This window comes from Dreissena polymorpha, chromosome 7, assembly GCF_020536995.1.
Source record: "Dreissena polymorpha isolate Duluth1 chromosome 7, UMN_Dpol_1.0, whole genome shotgun sequence".
Classification (NCBI taxonomy): Eukaryota; Metazoa; Mollusca; class Bivalvia; order Myida; family Dreissenidae; genus Dreissena; species Dreissena polymorpha.
In genome coordinates, this window is record NC_068361.1 from 63560701 (window position 1) to 63579138 (window position 18438).

The 18438-nt window shown below is 35.3% G+C and overlaps 1 protein-coding gene across 7 annotated transcripts in view; it reads right to left on the bottom strand.

Moving 5' to 3' along the window:
• LOC127840125 (uncharacterized) overlaps positions 1-7924 on the bottom strand; it is a 49564-nt gene extending 41640 nt beyond the window's left edge. For all 7 annotated transcript variants that reach the window (XM_052368597.1, XM_052368599.1, XM_052368595.1 and 4 more), the window contains exon 1: positions 7322-7924. In XM_052368597.1, coding sequence (XP_052224557.1) covers positions 7322-7797 — 476 coding nt within the window. In that variant the 5' untranslated portion in view covers positions 7798-7924. The remainder of the gene's footprint in view (positions 1-7321) is intronic.
• Between the last annotated feature and the right edge of the window lie 10514 nt (positions 7925-18438).

Below are 18438 nucleotides of genomic sequence, written 5' to 3' on the forward strand. Positions count from 1 at the left end.
ATATTTTTACTGATTCACTGTATTTTACTAAAAGGATGATGTTTCATTGGACTGATAATTATAGATTTAGAATTACAGACCAGTTGCTTCAGTAATATTGTTCAGAGTGTGCCCTGTTGGCCGCGTATGCATTCTTAAATTATCATTCAAATGAAAGTTTTCACAAAATAGGCAAAAACGAATAAACATGCAAAGTTCAACGAGCTCCTGCGGCCATGTTTTTTGACAAATCAAATTTCTTTGAACAACTTTTTCAGGGGAGCCTTCAAAGGTCATCCCTGTGAAATTTTTTGAAAAATCTGATGAGCGGTTCCTGACAAGAAGATTTTTTAAGGTTTTTACCATATATGGTCATGGCGGCCATCTTGGTTATGTGATCAAATTTTTTTTAACAATTCTTTTGTCCCATGACTTAGGGATGCTCCACATGAAATTTAGTTGAAATTGGCTCAATGGTTTAGTAGAAGAAGATGTTTACAAATTGTTTACAGACAGACAGACGGACGGACGGACGGACAGACGGACGCCGGACGCTGAGTGATCACAATAGCTCACCCCGAGCTATCGCTCAGGTGAGCTAAAAAGCACAGTAAATAAAGTAAGTTTATGTTTCAATAAATTACAGTGATTATATTGAGATTAAAATTCCTTTTAGAGCTTTTCTTTTGCCTTGATTGGACTCAGGTGAGGCACCATCACTCTGTGACGGCACTATTGAGGTCATAATTATAATAATGTAAACTGTAATGGGACTATTGGATCACGTGGGTATTCAACATATTATATTTCAAATAGTGGCAAAGAAGATACCAAAATTGAAAATTAGATCATGTTAATTAAACAGATTGGTAAGCATGACTAAATGCAGTGAGTTTGAATGCATATTTATTAATGGACTGAAATGTATGTACAATGTTAAAAGCATGTTGTAAGTGAAGGACACCAATTGTCTTTTTATCACAAATTTTAGTTAATTTTGCTTCAACAAACAACTTTTTGTAATTGCTATAATTTAAATTAAAATGATATTTTTACAATTAAAACATCATACCATTTTGAATATAAAATCCATTGGAACAATTGTACGTAATGGGACATCCTACAAGTAAATCACCTATCATCAGTATATGAACAGTATTCAGATTTGATTGTCTTATTTTTGAAGCATTTACCAGACTGTTGAAATCTGATATGAACAAAAAAACAACAAGAGATGTGTTCGTCAGAAACACAATGCTCCCTTCTGCGCCGCTTTGAAATAAAATTTCTATTTATCATTTGGCAGGTATAGAAATCATCTCCCTTTAAAGCTTATTACTTCCCTTGGATTTTGGTTTTTGACCTTTAACATTGAAGGATGACCTTGACCTTTCACCACTCAAAATGTACAGCTTCATGATATACACATGCATGCCAAATATCAAGTTGCTATCTTCAATATTGCAAAAGTTAGGACCAATGTTAGTTAGTAATGTCACACTACTTTGGGGGAAGGGGTCCGCAGCCCTTGGGAGGGGGAATTTTCGCGGCGTTTCCCTTTTTGGGGGATTTTTTTACTTACTCTCTCATTATTTCATTTGTACATGTTTGCACTATATCCATTGCATTTTTCATAATTTAGTATGTTTGAAAAGATTAAATTGAAATAGAATTGAGATATAATAATCATGAGACACATCTTTCTATTAAAAAAAAAAAAAAAAAAAAAAATTTTTTTTTTTTTTTTTTTTAGGGGGAATTTTTCCCCCCAAAAGGGGAAAAAAGTATACTTTTCAGGTGGGGGACTGCCACCGAAATTCGGCGGCAGATTTGATAGATTGAGGGCCCTGACAGATAACCTTAAAGTACCTAAAATACTTGTATGCCATAAAGTGTCATTGTGTGCTTGGCTTGACCATAAAATGTCATTTTGATTTTGCTTCAGTTGTATGTTTCATATTATTATATATATAATAATTCTCTCCCTTTAAAGCTTATTACTTCCCTTGGATTTGTATTTTTGGCCTTAGACCTTGAAGGATGACCATGACCTTTTACCACGATGTGTTTGTCAGAAACACAATGCCCCCTACTGTGCCGCTTTGATTTATTTGAAAAAATATATAATTTGGCAGCAGGGGTTGACAAATGTTATTTCCGCAACTTGCCCTGCAGGGTGAGTAGTTAAGAGTTTTTACTTGCCCTGCTGAAATATGTACTTGCCCTGCAATTTTTTTAAATGCAATAAATCAGTAACTTATATGTTTTATTGTGATTTTCTTTTGGTTATCATATAGAACTGTAAACTCATGAACTTCAATAAAGTTTATAATCTGTTTTAACACACTTTTAACTTTTTTGTTTTTCATTTTGTCCTCATGGTCACATTTATTATGATTACACTTAAGGATCATTGGAGAGTCTGAAAGGCATTTTGTTAAACTCAAACAAGCCTCTGTGTGTACAAAAGGCAGTTTTCTCTTTGTCATTTTCGTCCATTAAAACTTGCCATCAGCCACTCTCAAAATCTAAAGATGTGAAGAATTTAGACGATTTTTTAGCAGTATCAAAAGACCGTATTGTATACCGTACTGTATAGGATACATTCACGGAACATACCGGTTTCGGCGCGTAACAGGAACAGGACTATTTATAGCGCAGTGTGCAATACTCAACATCCGGTAAATTGGTGGTTTATTTTTAATTAAACGTTGTTTTGTTTGGAAAAGATGTGTTAAAACTTGAAATTTGAATCTTTTCGGCCAGAAATGCCACTTGCCCTGCAGGACGAGCGCTGCCGGAATATTCACTCGCCCGGAGCCGCTTTTTACTCGTAATTATGAGCTGGCGAGTGGATTTGTAAAGCCCTGTGGCAGGTCAGATAATTATCTCCCATCAAGCTTATTACTTCCCTTGGATTTGTATTTTCAACCCTAGACCTTGAAGGATTATCTTGACCTTGAAATTTTACCACACAAAATGTGCAGCTCCATGAGATACACATGTACGCTAAAAATCAAGTTGCTATCTTCAATATTGCAAAAGTTATGGCCAATGTAAGTTTTTTTTCGGACTGACAGACAGACTGACATACTGACGGACAGTTCAACGGCTATATGCCACCCTACCTGGGGCATAAACAAGGCAGCCCAAGAGACAGCAATATCCTCCACAAAGATTGTTATGACCTTGAAGTAGTGACCTTTGTTTTGAGAAAGTGTTACTAACGCATGCCTTTTGAACATTGTCCCAATTACTAATCCTTGTCGCAAAACTTGATAAAAATCCTTCAATGGGTAAAGTAGTTATAGAATGAACATGTAAAAAATACTAAAACTTTGTATCTTAAAAGTACAACCTTGACCTTCAGCCGTTGGGACTCTACCATTTCTTCTGCACATTGTCTCTATGGCCTAAACATTTTAGTCAAGTTAATTGAGCATCTTGGGTATAGGAGATACAGACCAGGCTCAAATATAGAAGCTAAAACTGTTGACCTTGAAGTATGACCTTAACCTTATACAGGCGTGACTGACTCATTCCGCCTTCGTATCATCTTAATGACCTAAACATTGTAGCCAAGTTATTAAAATCCTTCCATGGGTATAGGAGATATTGACCAGACATGAAAATAGAAGCTCAAACTTTTGACATTATTGTAAAACCTAAATGATTGAAGCCAATAACTAATGCCTTCTGCACATCATATAAGACATAAACATTTAAGCCAATAAGCTTCATGAAAATATACCAGAAGTATAGGAGATACTGAGCCGAAAAGAAATGTAGGCGCACACCTTTAACCTTAAAGTACGACCCTGACATTGAGTCAGCATCAATGACTCATGGCCTCTGCACATCATTTGAGGAAAGTTTTACACAACTATAACAGACAGACTGATGGAGTGACTTATTGCAGAGGGACGATGGGCATTCCTGTAATATATCCTGGTAGGGGACTAACACAACTTAGGTGTTTACTTTGAGGTAAAAGCCTTTTACTTTAGATATATTAAGATAAACACGACTATTGTCAAGCAATAGGGTCCCCTACCGTTGAAACTCCACCATTGTCATAATTATTATTATATATATATATATATATATATATATATATATATATATATATATATATATATATTTGTTGCCATAGCAACCATAATCTTTGACATAGGAACAAAATTAAATGATGTGCATAATCTCCATATTGCCATCTATCCCTGTTGCAAGTTTCATGAAAAAATATTAAGAACTTTTTAAAGTTATCGCAGGATCCAGAAAAGTGTGACAGACTGACTGACTGGCACACAGAGCGCAAACCGTAAGTCCCCTCCGGTTTCACCGGTAGGGGACAATAAAAGATGGTTAGAAATTATGTTAAACACCCATTATATGTACATGACAACATATTATATTTTAGCTTGATTGCTGAAAACGCCCAAGTTTAAGACATCATAGATGTCTGTGTCATCCAAGTAGATAATAGAAAGGCTTCCAGAGTAAAGGTCGACACAAGACTGCCTAATAACTAGGTACCACATCCAATACAATCAGGACCTTATTGCTATTTTCTACATAATTTGATAATGTAACGAGCAAATTCGTTGTATTGATATCCCCTGCCAATATGTTTCTGGACACAAAAGTGTTTTATTTGACACTAAAAAAAGCATTTTTTCAAGATACAAAGGGTCATAACTCCGTTATTAACAGATGGTGTACAATGCCTACGCGTGCATCATCTTCTTATCCATATATATACTCATACCAAGTTTCAATGAAATCTGCCAAAGCACTTCCAAGATATGGCTCTGGACTCACAAAAAAAGAATTTTTTTCAAGATAAAAAGGGACATAACTCCTTTATTAATGGATGGTGTACAATGCAATTTGGCGTACATCATTCTGTTATCCATATATATACTCATACCAAGTTTGAATGAAATCCGCAAAAGCACTTCCAAGATATGGCTCCTGACAGACAGAAAGACGGATGGACAACGCCAAAACAATATCCGTCCGCCTATGGCAGCGGATAATAAATGTAAAAAAGCTATAGAAACATGTACACTTGCTTATAGAAGAGCACTCTCTGTGTTCTGAAAATAACACCAGAATGACACACATTCACTGTCAGTAATATATGCTGTTCCGTAACAACCATGCCTAGTTTTGCATAGTGAACATCTGCGTTTGAAGAGCAAGAACTTGAGTAACGCTGGTGTGATTGTCTATCACAATGTGTCATTTGTGCCTTTTACCAAGGACTTAAAAGACATGGTTGTTGAAGGCAATTTATGGGTTTAATCACAAATGTAGGAGCACTTTTAAGATCCCCACAAAGACACAGAGTAATTGGTAGTGTAAGGAAAACATATTTAATCAAGAATTTGTGTTTGTCCACATTAAATAATGTTTCAAAAAATCAAAACAATTAGGATATATGACATACAATGCTGTATATTTATCACTCGTAATCACTTATTAAGAGATTTCAATATATATACATAGACAGATTAATTTGCACCACACATGTTGTTTTTCCCACTTGTATAATAATAATTCTTCATTAAAGTCAGAGCTCCAGATAAGGACCGTACAGCCGTAAATACGGCTTTTTCATGAAGGTTTACGTATTTATTTTTATAAACTGGACGTACAATTACGATTTTAATATCCCTTTTACGCATTTACGAAAACACTCTGGCCGTACCGATACGTCTGCATCAGCTCAGTGTGATTTGTTGGTCTCTAACCTAACGTCCCTTTTTGTAAATTTAAATTACCAAAAAGTTGTATACTGGGTTCCGATATTATTCTCTTTTCTGTCGCGTGACTTCCGCTAACTCGTAAACCCGTCAAAATCAATATGTCTGCGCGCAATGGAAGGTCAGCTTAACCGAAAGCGGTTCAAAACAACACTTTGTTGTCATATAATGGCTACATACAGTGTCGTCTAACCATCCTGACATTCAATCTGTAAATCCAGAAAAAGACATTGTCGCCCCGAAATTAAACGATTTCATTGCATCGGTGGCTAAAAACGTTAGAAAACACGATGGGAAACGGATGAGACAGTGACATTATTGTAAGTGTTCATTTACTTAACTTAGCTTTCTAGTTGGTTTGTGTTTTCTTGTCAAGAAAAATGAAGAAACAGTATTAGTTATGTGTTTTTATGTGTAGTAATTGTTGTATTTGCATCATAATTCAGAATGGAAAACCTAATAAAGTAACTGTTTAAGAAGCTAAATATATTTATTATAATTGCTGCAAATGTTTCTGTAGTCAGTTATACACCCTTTAATATGCAAGAATACGGGTAGTACATTACTACCTGTATTCTTGGATATGGTAGTACAGGTACTAATTGATTTTCAGCGTTACTCCTTTTCTTTCTGTCAGTGGCAGTACCGTTACTAATTTCACAAATCCTTATCTGGAGCTCTGAAAGTCATTCACTGTAAAATCAAATGTATTCAGAATTATTATAGCATTTAATAGTGTTATTTACTTGGCTTTTTAAAATGATTTGCAGTGGGTTTTCATTCAAAATTGGGTCTTGTACTATTCCCCATTTCCAATGGAAAAAAGTGTATATTTTTCCCAAATAGGAGCCAAAAATTCCAAATGGAAGGCGTTTTTTTTTCAAATTTCAATATTTCATTCAACTCCCTTCCATATTAGTTTATCCTTAGTAAATATAATACTGAAAACACTCGTATTCTCAATTTTGAAGCAGTTTTAAGCAAAACAACAACACTAATTTCTCAATTTTAGTAAAAACATCGCAAATTTTCCCAATCCAAAGGGACCTTGCCCCATTCCCGAAATATTAAAACAACAACACTGCAGTTTGCCTTGTGGTTGATTCAACACAACTCTTACCAACCAAAGGATCATTCCTGTGGCAGGGTACGACTTAATTATTTCTGTTTATTATTTGAACATAATAGTGAGCGGCTTTTATTCCTATTATCACAATAATAATCTTTCTTGCAAAGATGTGCTGTCTAAAATGGCAATTTGATTTTTTTATCTAATACATGATACCAGCAAAAGATATTAATCCCAACTGTAATCATATTTTTATTAATACATATAATTCTATCCATTCATCAAAAAAACACTCAAGTCACAACTTATTATTTCAAAAGCAAAATCCGGCCAATATTGAAATTACATGTGCTCAAGTATTTATAAAAAATCGCTTTCACAATTTTTTGGAAGTACATGATGTATAAGTTGAGCTTAAAGTTATGTTATTTTGAAAACAATTAATGCATAAATCATGTATCTTGATTATTACAGTAATGACTAAAGAAATAAATGTGTCAGATACCTGTGAATTTTTACAACACAATCAGAGCAGCACAGCTGACTGTGGTCATGGCAAAACTGTGACAGTTTTTTATCCACATGCTCGTCACACTTCCAAAGAAAATCCTCCAACTCCTTTGAAAGAAAATTCCCCTCCTCCTTCGAAAGAAAATCATCCTCTTTATGTGAAAGAAAATCTCCCTCTTCCTTCGAAAGAAAATCATCCTCTGTATTTGAAAGAAAATCTCCTCCCTTATGTAAAAGAGAAGCATCCTCCTTTGAAACTGGCCATTTCTTAATATCTCCCCTTCCACATGTTCGATGTTTCATAAACAATTTTTTATGAGGTTTGATAAATTTTTTACAAAAAAAACTTGAGCATTCCTCACAATAAATGACCGCCAAATTCTGAAGATTATGTTCCTCACAAGATGTGCAACAAAAGTGTCCAACCGTCGACGAACGTTCAGCAAAAGTAGAAGAATTACCTACGCCCATTTTATTATTCTGTGTTTCAAGTAAAACCTATTTGTTTAAATAGTTTAAGTATTTTTCTTTTAAACAAGTCCACAAAATACTGGCATTTAGCTACCTTTAAAAGTTGTTCAGCTCAAGAAGTTTACATGAAAACTAACACACAGGTGCATTCAAATACAAATAAAGTTCAAGCTCAATATCCTTCAAGGTTTACATTCACTTAACCCTTTGCATGCTGGGTAATTTGTCTTCTGCTAAAATGTCGTCTGCTGAATTTCTAAAATTAGCATTTTCTTCAATTTTTTTCAAAGAATACTATCAGAATAGCAAACAGTTTGGATCCTGATGAGACGCCACGTTCTGTGGCGTCTCATCTGGATCCAAACTGTTTGCAAAGGCCTTTAAAATTCGGCTCCAGCGCTTTAAGGGTTAACAAACAGTAACTATGTAAAACACCGCATGACTTTGACAGTAAGAGTAAACCAAATTGTTAGACCTCACTTAATTATGCAAGTAAATTGAACGCTGTGTAGAAGTAAATTGGAAGTATATCTCAATGGTTTAAGTAAACCATGTATTTAATTGTTTAATCAGTCAGTATTACAAAATTAATTGATGAAAATAGTATTTATAGTGGTCTAATGAGTAAAATAGAACAAATAATATCATGTTTATAAAATATTCATACATGCAATCAAATTGTCTCATTGATTGATTTAAAAATTTCCCATTACATTTTGTTCTTTAAGGATTTTTCACATTTTCCCTCATCTCAAAATAAAATAAGAAATCGGTGTCACTGAATTAGATTATATGAGAAAACAGGGCCTGATAAATTTAACACTACAATGAGTTTTCAATACATTATTCGAGCTCATTGTTTAGTTTGCCCTAGTGTTAAACATCTAACAAAAATGTTCATAGCTATGATTTCAAAAGTGTTATTTTGACATAGTGATCTAGCTTAAATGTCTCAAATATTTTAAAGCTTATTTTAAGAGTACCTGGCTCAAGTCATGTATTTCATTAATTCATAAAGTACCGTATTTTACCACGTAAATCGCCCCCATGTAGAGCGTGCATGCAATTTTTTCAAGACAAAATGGAGAAAAAAAGATTTCAAGACCAAAAAATCTGAAAATCTTAAAATGGCCACCATTTATATATTGCACAATCATTTGATCCAAGTTTTTCGAGCGCTGTTTTTGTTTTGAAGAAGCGAGCGTTTAAACGATCAGGAGTATGGGTTGCATAGCACTATATTTGAAACTACTTTTAAGATTATTCTCTCGAGAAAATGGGGGCTGTTGTCATCATCGTGATGGTATGAAAATAGTCTATACTCGTTTTCCGTCGATGTCTGATGCATCGAAACCTATAGCACATATCTCTCGATGAAAGCTGTCAATACCGAAGTGCAAAAAGATCCCTTTCACACCTACCTTAATCAGCGAAACACAACTCCTTCACACAGAACTTTATCTGCTTTCATTTTATGTCGACAACAGCCCAAAAAACTGCAGTCAATGAAGAAGTGTGAAAGCACTAACAAAGACAATTTTTCAAATTTTAAGTTTTGTCCAAACTATTACTACCCCGTTCATACCTACCCTAACCCGCTATTTGTTTTATATAAACCTTCAGTCTATAACATTTTAGGGTGTAGTTTTCTGCAATAACAAAAAATGGCGACTATTATGAAGATGTGCGATTACGAATGGATTTTTCAAAATTTAGCAACCAGGAAAGCGTTGTATCAATGTGTAACACGCACCAATTTTTTATTTGAAATTTGGAGGCAAAAAACTTTGCGCTATACGTGGTAAAATTTGGTAATATTTTTAAGTCAAAGTAATGTACTGAAAATGTACAAAAAAGTATAATGGTGTTTATTTTATATAGAAATTTCATTTTAAAATGATTAAAATGATTTTAAAAGATTAAAATTATTTAACAGTGAATAGTTTGCACATTTTGTTGTAATATGAAAACTATAAACATTAAGCTCAACCAGTTGGAACAGGCTTCAGAATATTTTTAGAAATGAGGCCCTATATTATGTTAAACCCTTCATTGCCCAATTATAATTGAATTATGATCATACTTTCTTTGGCTGGGCACTTTTGCTTTCAAAAAATAAAATCATATATCATATGAGCAACATTATTATGACAGGTTAACTGTATAGTCAATGATCCAATTAGTCCATACTTTTGACAAACACTAAAATGTTGTCTATGTTATGTCTATATTGTTTGGTTTGACACATTAGTAATACATTGAATTTAGTTATCTTGTGAAAAATATGAGCCATATACTGTTTCCAAGTTTAAACCCTTTGTCAATAACTATTGTTCCATGTCACATGCCTGCAGGATTCCCTACAAATCATAAATACTTACAATTTCTGAAATGTTAAAGGGATCTTTTCACGTTTTGGTAAATTGACAAAATTGAAAAAAAGTTGTTTCAGATTCGCAAAGTTTCGTTTTAGTAATGATATTTTTGAGGAAACAGTAATACTGAACATTTACCATGGTCTAATATAGCCATTATATGCATCTTTTGACGAATTAAAAACCTGAAAATTATAAAGCGTTGCAACGCAAAACAATTGAATTATTTGGAGAGTTCAGTTGTTGTTGTTTAATTTTGGGAATCTATGAAGATTGCTTATATAAAGTATAATATACACCTCCTATCTACACTTGACAGGATGGCTGAGCGGTCTAATTGGTTTTTACTACAGGACTCCAGGGGTCACTGGTTTGAGCCCTGCCCCGGCGAAATGTTGTTCATGATTTCATGAACACTTCAAGCCAATCAAGAACTGTTCATGAACGGTTCTGAAAAAGTTCCTGAGCTTGGTTCGTGAACTTTTGGACATGAACTGTTCTTAAGACATGTTCATGAACTGTTTATGAATTATTGTTGAACATTTCAAAGTTCATGAACAGTTCTTCATCTAACCATAAATACTTAGTGATGAACATTTCATGCACAAGTATTTCTAATGACTTTTCTGAGACAGACTTTAAGGATCCATCATGAATAATTCATGAATTCCTTTGTGCTAGATGTTTCATACATATTTTTGAAAGTAATATTGAAATGTCTAGCATACAAATCTTGTAGATTTGTGAAACCTGTGAAGTTAGTATGAATATGCATAGTACTTTCACCACTGTAAGTTAGAGTTCTTGACCTGTTCTAGAGAATTTTAAGAACATTTGTACAAGAACTGTTCAAGAACTGCCTTCAGGAACACTTCAATAACTTTTTAAGGACCTTTCCTGTTCTTGAATTATTCTTAAACTATTCTTGAACACTTTAAGAACTTTTTTGAACAACATGTTTCCTTCTGATGTTCTTAAACAGGTCTACACAATGTTTTTGAACGTATGATGGACTTTTTAAGAATCCAATATGTTCTTAAAAGGATCTGTCATTGTTCTTGGAAGACTTAAAAGACAAGTTTAAGAACGTTTTAAGGACATCTTATTTCAAGAACAGTTTAAGATGATATCAAGAACTCAATGTACATTGCATTGCTGTTTTTACAAAGAAAGAATATTGCGTGCACAGGAAGTTGAAACGGAAGGCACATGGTTTATGTTATATTTGAAAATGTATGTCTTTAATAAATTACCGGCTGAACTGATCAGCCATTGGTTCCATTTCAAGTTCTTTGGCACTGTAAGTTTAACCATTTCAGGGAAACCATTGATTAGTAAATGATTCTTGAACTGAAAATGAGACTATTCATAATCTTTTCAATACATGAATTATTCATGAACATATAGTGCAAAGTTGTATTATGAAATTTAAAGAGTATTATCAAACCACTTGTATCTCAGTTATTAGTGTTATATTTAAATTATTGTTATATGTTGCTATCAATATGTTAAGTGCTAATACAAGACTTGTTTCTTCTTACCCTGACCTGTTTGTTGAGCTTTAGTAACACTTATGATAACCTTTGCATAAATTGACAAATTCTTGTTCATGAATAGTTCATGAACACTTCATGCCACCTCAGTTCATGAACTCTTGAAGAACTATGGTTCATGAACTATTCACTTACAGTTCGTGAACAGAAAATGAGCCATTGAAAAATAGAAGGAAAATGTTCATGAACTGTTCGTGAACAGCAAAACCCTGAAGAATTTTTCAAGAATTGTGTTGTTCATGAACTGTTCAAGAACACTTCATGCCATTGATGTTCATGAATAGTTCATGAACATTTCATGCCATAATGGTTCAAGAATAGTTCATGAACACTTCATGCCACACGGGTTCAAGAATAGTTCATGAACACTTCATGCTATCAGGGTTCAAGAATAGTTCATGAACACTTCATGCCATTAGGTTTCAAGAATATTTCATGAACACTTCATGCCATTAGTGTTCATGAACAGTTCATGAACTAAAAGTTCAAGAACTTTTCACAGACGTGGCTCATTTTCTGTTCACGAACTATTTGTGAACAATTCATGAACTCAGTTCACGAACAGTTCATGAACTGTTCACGAATTATTCGGGAACTGCAGAACAACATTTCGCAGGGGTGTTACAGGCTACTTTTTTTTCCTTATTTTGAATTTTATTCTTGATTTTTTACTGGAGCTGTTTAGATCCAATGTTTACATTTATCAATATCAAGCATTTAATGACAAACTTCAAAACATGCAAAATCTGTGAAAAGGCCCCTTTAATGCATTTTATGAAAATGCAATTTAATCAATTTGAAAAGAAACTATTCAAACAATATTTAAACTTATAAATGGATAAGCATACAAAATCAACTCCAGATTGCTGCACTTGTCTTAATATCGGTCATCACTACATTACTCATGTGTTTTCAGTGTCGTCACATGATCTTTCTTATTCGATGCTATTCCCCTTGTAAAAGAGCATGCTTTAATCTTACTGTGATTTCTTTAGAGTGAATCTAGACTGACATTTTTTATCAAAGGATAAAGTTTTACTATACAATTTTCTTATGGTTTAATGAAATGGTGTGGTTTATAAGCCGTGCTTACGTTACAACACTGGTTTCACCAGTTATAAACTTGTAATTCCTTAATTAACAACAAGGACATTTGTTGAATGGATATCCCCCACCTTTTCCTCATATATATCTATACACCTATGAAGTTTCATACTGAAAACTTATATAGTGTCTGAGATATAGCCCTAAAAAGTAAGTGACTGACAGACGGATGGACAGACTGATAGGCGGACTGATAAACTGAAGAATGGACAATGCCAAAACTATATCACTCTGCCTTTTGCATTTAAACAAGCATAGCCCGTTAACTGAGTAGGAAACACAGTTTGCAAAAACAGAAATACAAACAAAATACAGAAACACATATTGTACTTTTGAATGTGAAGTGTTTGTTTTTGACAGAGTTGAGCTTAACAAGTTCATGTCAAACTGTTTAAAAACGCTGTTTTTGTAAAATACTGTGGATATATTTCAACTGTAAAATGCTTGCATCAAAATTATGAGATGGCTGACCAAGACCACACTCAAAGAAGGCAAGATGGCCATGGGCCCTAAGGCGCTCATCTGAGACCCAAAGGAACTAAACTATTCTGGGAAGGTGGAGTTCCAAATAATGAAAGTACTTCATGAAACATAAATATCATCATACGGTTCACAAGAAGAAATTTGCTCACCCCTGGAAATCATGCTCTTCAGAGCACCGGAGCCATTTTCAAAGTAAGTCAAGATATTATAGGAACATATGTTCTCAGCATGTTTCATTAATATTGAAATAAAATGTGACTTATAAAGAGTTCACACTGTTTCACTATAGCAATAAAAAGAAATCTGCCATCCACCTCAGGGCCTTGCTTTTAAACAAATTGGAACTATTTTGAGACTCACCTTGCAATGACATTTCCAATTAAAACAACAATCAACCCTATTTAAAACACAAATCTTTGATAATCACACCAAAACTACTGACCTGACATCAATAAACTGTGTGCCATAACAATTTGTGTTCCAGTCTTATCAGTCTGAAGTTCTTTGATGTGAGTTCAAAACTGGGGCCTATTTCTAGGGACTAACGGCTTTTAAGCTGCAAGCCTGTTACATCACATTAACAATTCAGACACAGTCAATAGAGAATTAATTAGTTGCTGATAAGCAGGTGGATGAATGGGATCAATGGAGAAATAAGAGTGCATTCCTGACAAGCCATGCATTCGTGATTGGAGGTCAAACAGAATTCAAGTTATATACAGTTGTTTCTCCCCAAAGTAATTTTCTGTGAAATCAATATAACTACTTAAAATTTTGAGAATATTTAATAAAGGGTTTTCAGATGGCAAAAATATTTTTGTTGCACTTCATCCCCAACCAATCATAAACATAAATAATCCTCTTCAGAAAGGAACAAAAAAATAAAACAAGGGCTGTTTGTAAAACATGCATGCCCCCCATATGGGCTGTCAGTTGTAGTGGCAGCCATTGTGTGAATCCGTTTTCTGTCACTGTGACCTTGACCTTTGACCTAGTGACCAGAAAATCAATTGGGGTCATCTGCGAGTCATGATCAATGTACCTATGAAGTTTCATTATCCTAGGCCTAATTATTCTTGAGCTATCAGCAACCATTTTACTGTTTTGAGTCACTGTGACCTTGACCTTTGACCTAGTGACCTGAAAATCAATAGGGGTCATCTACCAGTCATGATCAATGAACCTATGAATTTTCATGATCCTAGGCGTAAGCATTCTTGAGTTATCATCCGGAAACCATTTTACTATTTAGAGTCACTGTGACCTTGACCTTTGACCTAGTGACCTGAAAATAAATAGGGGTCATCTGCGAGTCATGATCAATGTACCTATGAAGTTTCATGATCCTAGGCGTAAGCGTTCTTGAGTTTTTATCTGGAAACCATTTTACTGGTTCGAGTCACCATGACCTTGACCTTGGACCTAGTGACTTGAAAATCAATAGGGATCATCTGCTAGTCATGATCAATGTACCTATTAAGTTTCCTGATCCTAGGCGTAAGTGTTCTTGAGTTATCATCCGGAAACCATTTTACTGGTTCGAGTCACTGTGACCTTGACCTTTGACCAAGTGACCTGAAAATCAATTGGGGTCATCTGCGAGTCATGCTCAATGTACCTATCAAGTTTCATGATCCTAGGCGTAAGCTTTCTTGAGTTATCATCCGGAAACCATTTTACTATTTAGAGTCACTGTGACCTTGACCTTTGACCTAGTGACCTGAAAATAAATAGGGGTCATCTGCGAGTCATGATCAATGTACCTATGAAGTTTCATGATCCTAGGCGTAAGCGTTCTTGAGTTTTTATCTGGAAACCATTTTACTGGTTCGAGTCACCATGACCTTGACCTTGGACCTAGTGACTTGAAAATCAATAGGGATCATCTGCTAGTCATGATCAATGTACCTATTAAGTTTCCTGATCCTAGGCGTAAGTGTTCTTGAGTTATCATCCGGAAACCATTTTACTGGTTCGAGTCACTGTGACCTTGACCTTTGACCTAGTGACCTGAAAATCAATTGGGGTCATCTGCGAGTCATGCTCAATGTACCTATCAAGTTTCATGATCCTAGGCGTAAGCTTTCTTGAGTTATCATCCGGAAACCATTTTACTGGTTCGAGTCACTGTGAACTTGACCTAGTGACCTTAAAATCAATAGGGGTCATCTGCGAGTCATGATCAATGTACCAATGAACTTTCATGACCCTAGGCGTAAGCGTTTTTGACTTATCATCTGGAAACCATCTGGTGGACGGACTGACAGACCGACCGACCGACCGACATGAGCAAAACAATATACCCCCTCTTCTTCGAAGAGAGGCATAAAAAAAATTGGCAATTTAACGGTATATCTTATCGGCAGAATAAATATTCAGATGACTGCATGGTGATCATGAATATCATAATATGCATAACTTTCATTCAAAATGTACATTGGTAATTTCATAGTAAAGTGTTTCAAAACAAGGTTACACTATAAAGCCATTTAAAGCCAAGCCATATTCTGCAACAGACCGTAACCATTAAGGAACTCGGCCTAGATATCATAACGAGATATCCATAAAACCAATGTTTTGATCAAGTTTCATGATGATTGGACAAAAAATTTGACTTCTAGAGTGTTCACAAGCTTTTTGTACTATACCAATATTAGGAAAAAGACCCCCCCCCTGGCGGCCATGTTTATTTACCGATCCGAACCATTTTTTAACTCAACCGTCATAGCAAGGAAACAAATGTTCTGACCAAATGTCATAAAGATTGGGAAAACAATGTGTCTTATAGACTGTTTACATGTTTTCACTATATACATAATAGAGAAAACTGCCCCACTCCCTGGGGGCCATGTTTTTGAAATTTACACGACTATTTTCAAACTCGTCCAAGATATCCACAAAACCAATGTTTTGAACAAATTTCATGATGATTAGGCAAAAAATGTGACTTCTAGAGTGTTCACAAGCTTTTTTACTATATAAATATAAGGAAAAAGACTCCCCCCCTGGCGGCCATGTTTTTTAACCGTTCCAAACCATTTTCAAACTCAAACGTCGTATCCAGGACACAAATGTTTTGACCAAATTTCATGATGATTGGACCAAAAATGTGACTTCTAGACTGTTCACATGTTTTCACTATCAACATATTGAGAAAATTGCCCCGCTCCCTGGCGGCCATGTTTTTTCACCGATCTGGACCATTTTCGAACTCATCCAAGATATCAATGAAACCAATGTTTTGACCAAGTTTCATGATGATTGGGCAAAAATTGTGACTTTTAGAGTGTTCACAAGGTTTCTCTAAAGCCATATAAGGAATACTGCCCCGCCCCCTGGTGGCCATGTTTTTCAACGGACCCGAACAATTTTTAAACTCAACCAACATATCATTAAGACAAACATTTTGACAAAGTTACATGAAGATCGGGCATCAAATGTGACTTCTACAGTGTTCACAAAGTTTTTCTTTTGTTTGACCTAGTGACCTAGTTTTTGATCCAGCATGACCCAGTTTTGAACTCAGTCGAGGTATCATCGGGACAAATGTTCAGACCAAGTTTCATGAAGATGGAACGATAAATGTGGCCTCTAGAATGTTCACAAGGCAAAATGTTGACGACGGACGCACGACGGACAAAAGGCGATCCCAAAAGCTCACCATAAGCACGTTGTGCTCAGGTGAGCTTAAAAAAGGCCTACAACATTTTCACGGTTTTGATTGCAGAATATCTCCAGGATTTATTGCAGTGTAACCACATGATTTATTGCAAAACACCCTTTAATTTCATACTCTGTCTACATAAATAGGTCGCGGGTGGTGGTAGAATGATAATTGATTAAAGCAAAGTTAAACAAGAGCACCGCCTTGCGGGTGCAGACATATCATCTATTGTTATTTTTAAAGGTCAATGGACCTTTCTCAATTTCAATCACAAATGAGGGAGGGGGGGAATGGAGAGGGTGTATAGTGTGGGGATGTTTTTTTTTAGGGCGGATTCTTGACGGTATTACAAAAATAAAACAAGGGCTGTTTGTAAAACATGCATGCCCCCCATATGGGCTGTCCGTTGTAGTGGCAGCCATTGTGTGAATATGATTTTTGTCACTGTGACCTTGACCTTTGACCTAGTGACCTGAAAATCAATAGGGGTCATCTGCGAGTCACGATCAATGTACCTATGAAGTGTCATGAACCTAGGCAAAACTGTTCTTGAGTTATCATCCGAAAATCATTTTACTATTTCCAATCAACGTGACCTTGACCTTGTGACCTCAAAATCAATAGGGGTCATCTGCAAGTCATGATCAATCTACCTATGAAGTTTCATGATCCTAGGCGTATGCGTTCTTGAGTTATCATCTGGAAACCATTTTACTATTTTGGGTCACCGTGACCTTGACCTTTGACCAAGTGACCTCAAAATCAATAGGGGTCATCTACAAGTCATGATCAATCTACCCATGAAGTTTCATGATCCTAGGCGTATGCGTTCTTGAGTTATCATTCAAAAACCATTTTACTATTTCTGGTCACCGTGACCTTGACCTTTGACCTAGTGACCTCAAAATCAATAGGGGTCATCTGCAAGTCATGATCAATGTACCTATGCAGTTTCTTGATCCTAGGCCCAATCGTTCTTGAGTTATCGTCTGACAACCACCTGGTGGACGGACCGACCGACAGACCGACCGACCGACAGACCGACCGACATGAGCAATGCAATATACCCCCTCTTCTTCGAAGAGGGGCATAATAATAAAAATAAATATATATATAGTGTGAGGGTGTGGTGGTCATTTATTAGATGATCTTTAAAAAAAAAAAAAAAATTGGGGGGGAATTCGGGGGCTGGGGGGGGGGCATGGGGGATGGTTTGGGTGGAGTCTATTGTGGTATGTCAGGTAAGAGTTGTTTTGTCAAAGTATCAATCAAATCTAATCATAAATAAAGAAGTTATGGCAATTTTAGCAAAATTTAATAATTTGACCTTGACAGTCAAGGTCATTCAAAGGTCAAGGTAAAATTCAACTAGCCAGGTACAGTATTCTCCTGATAGCATGAAAATATTTTAAGTTTGAAAGCAATAGCCTTGATACTTTAAACGTAAAGTGGATCTAAACAC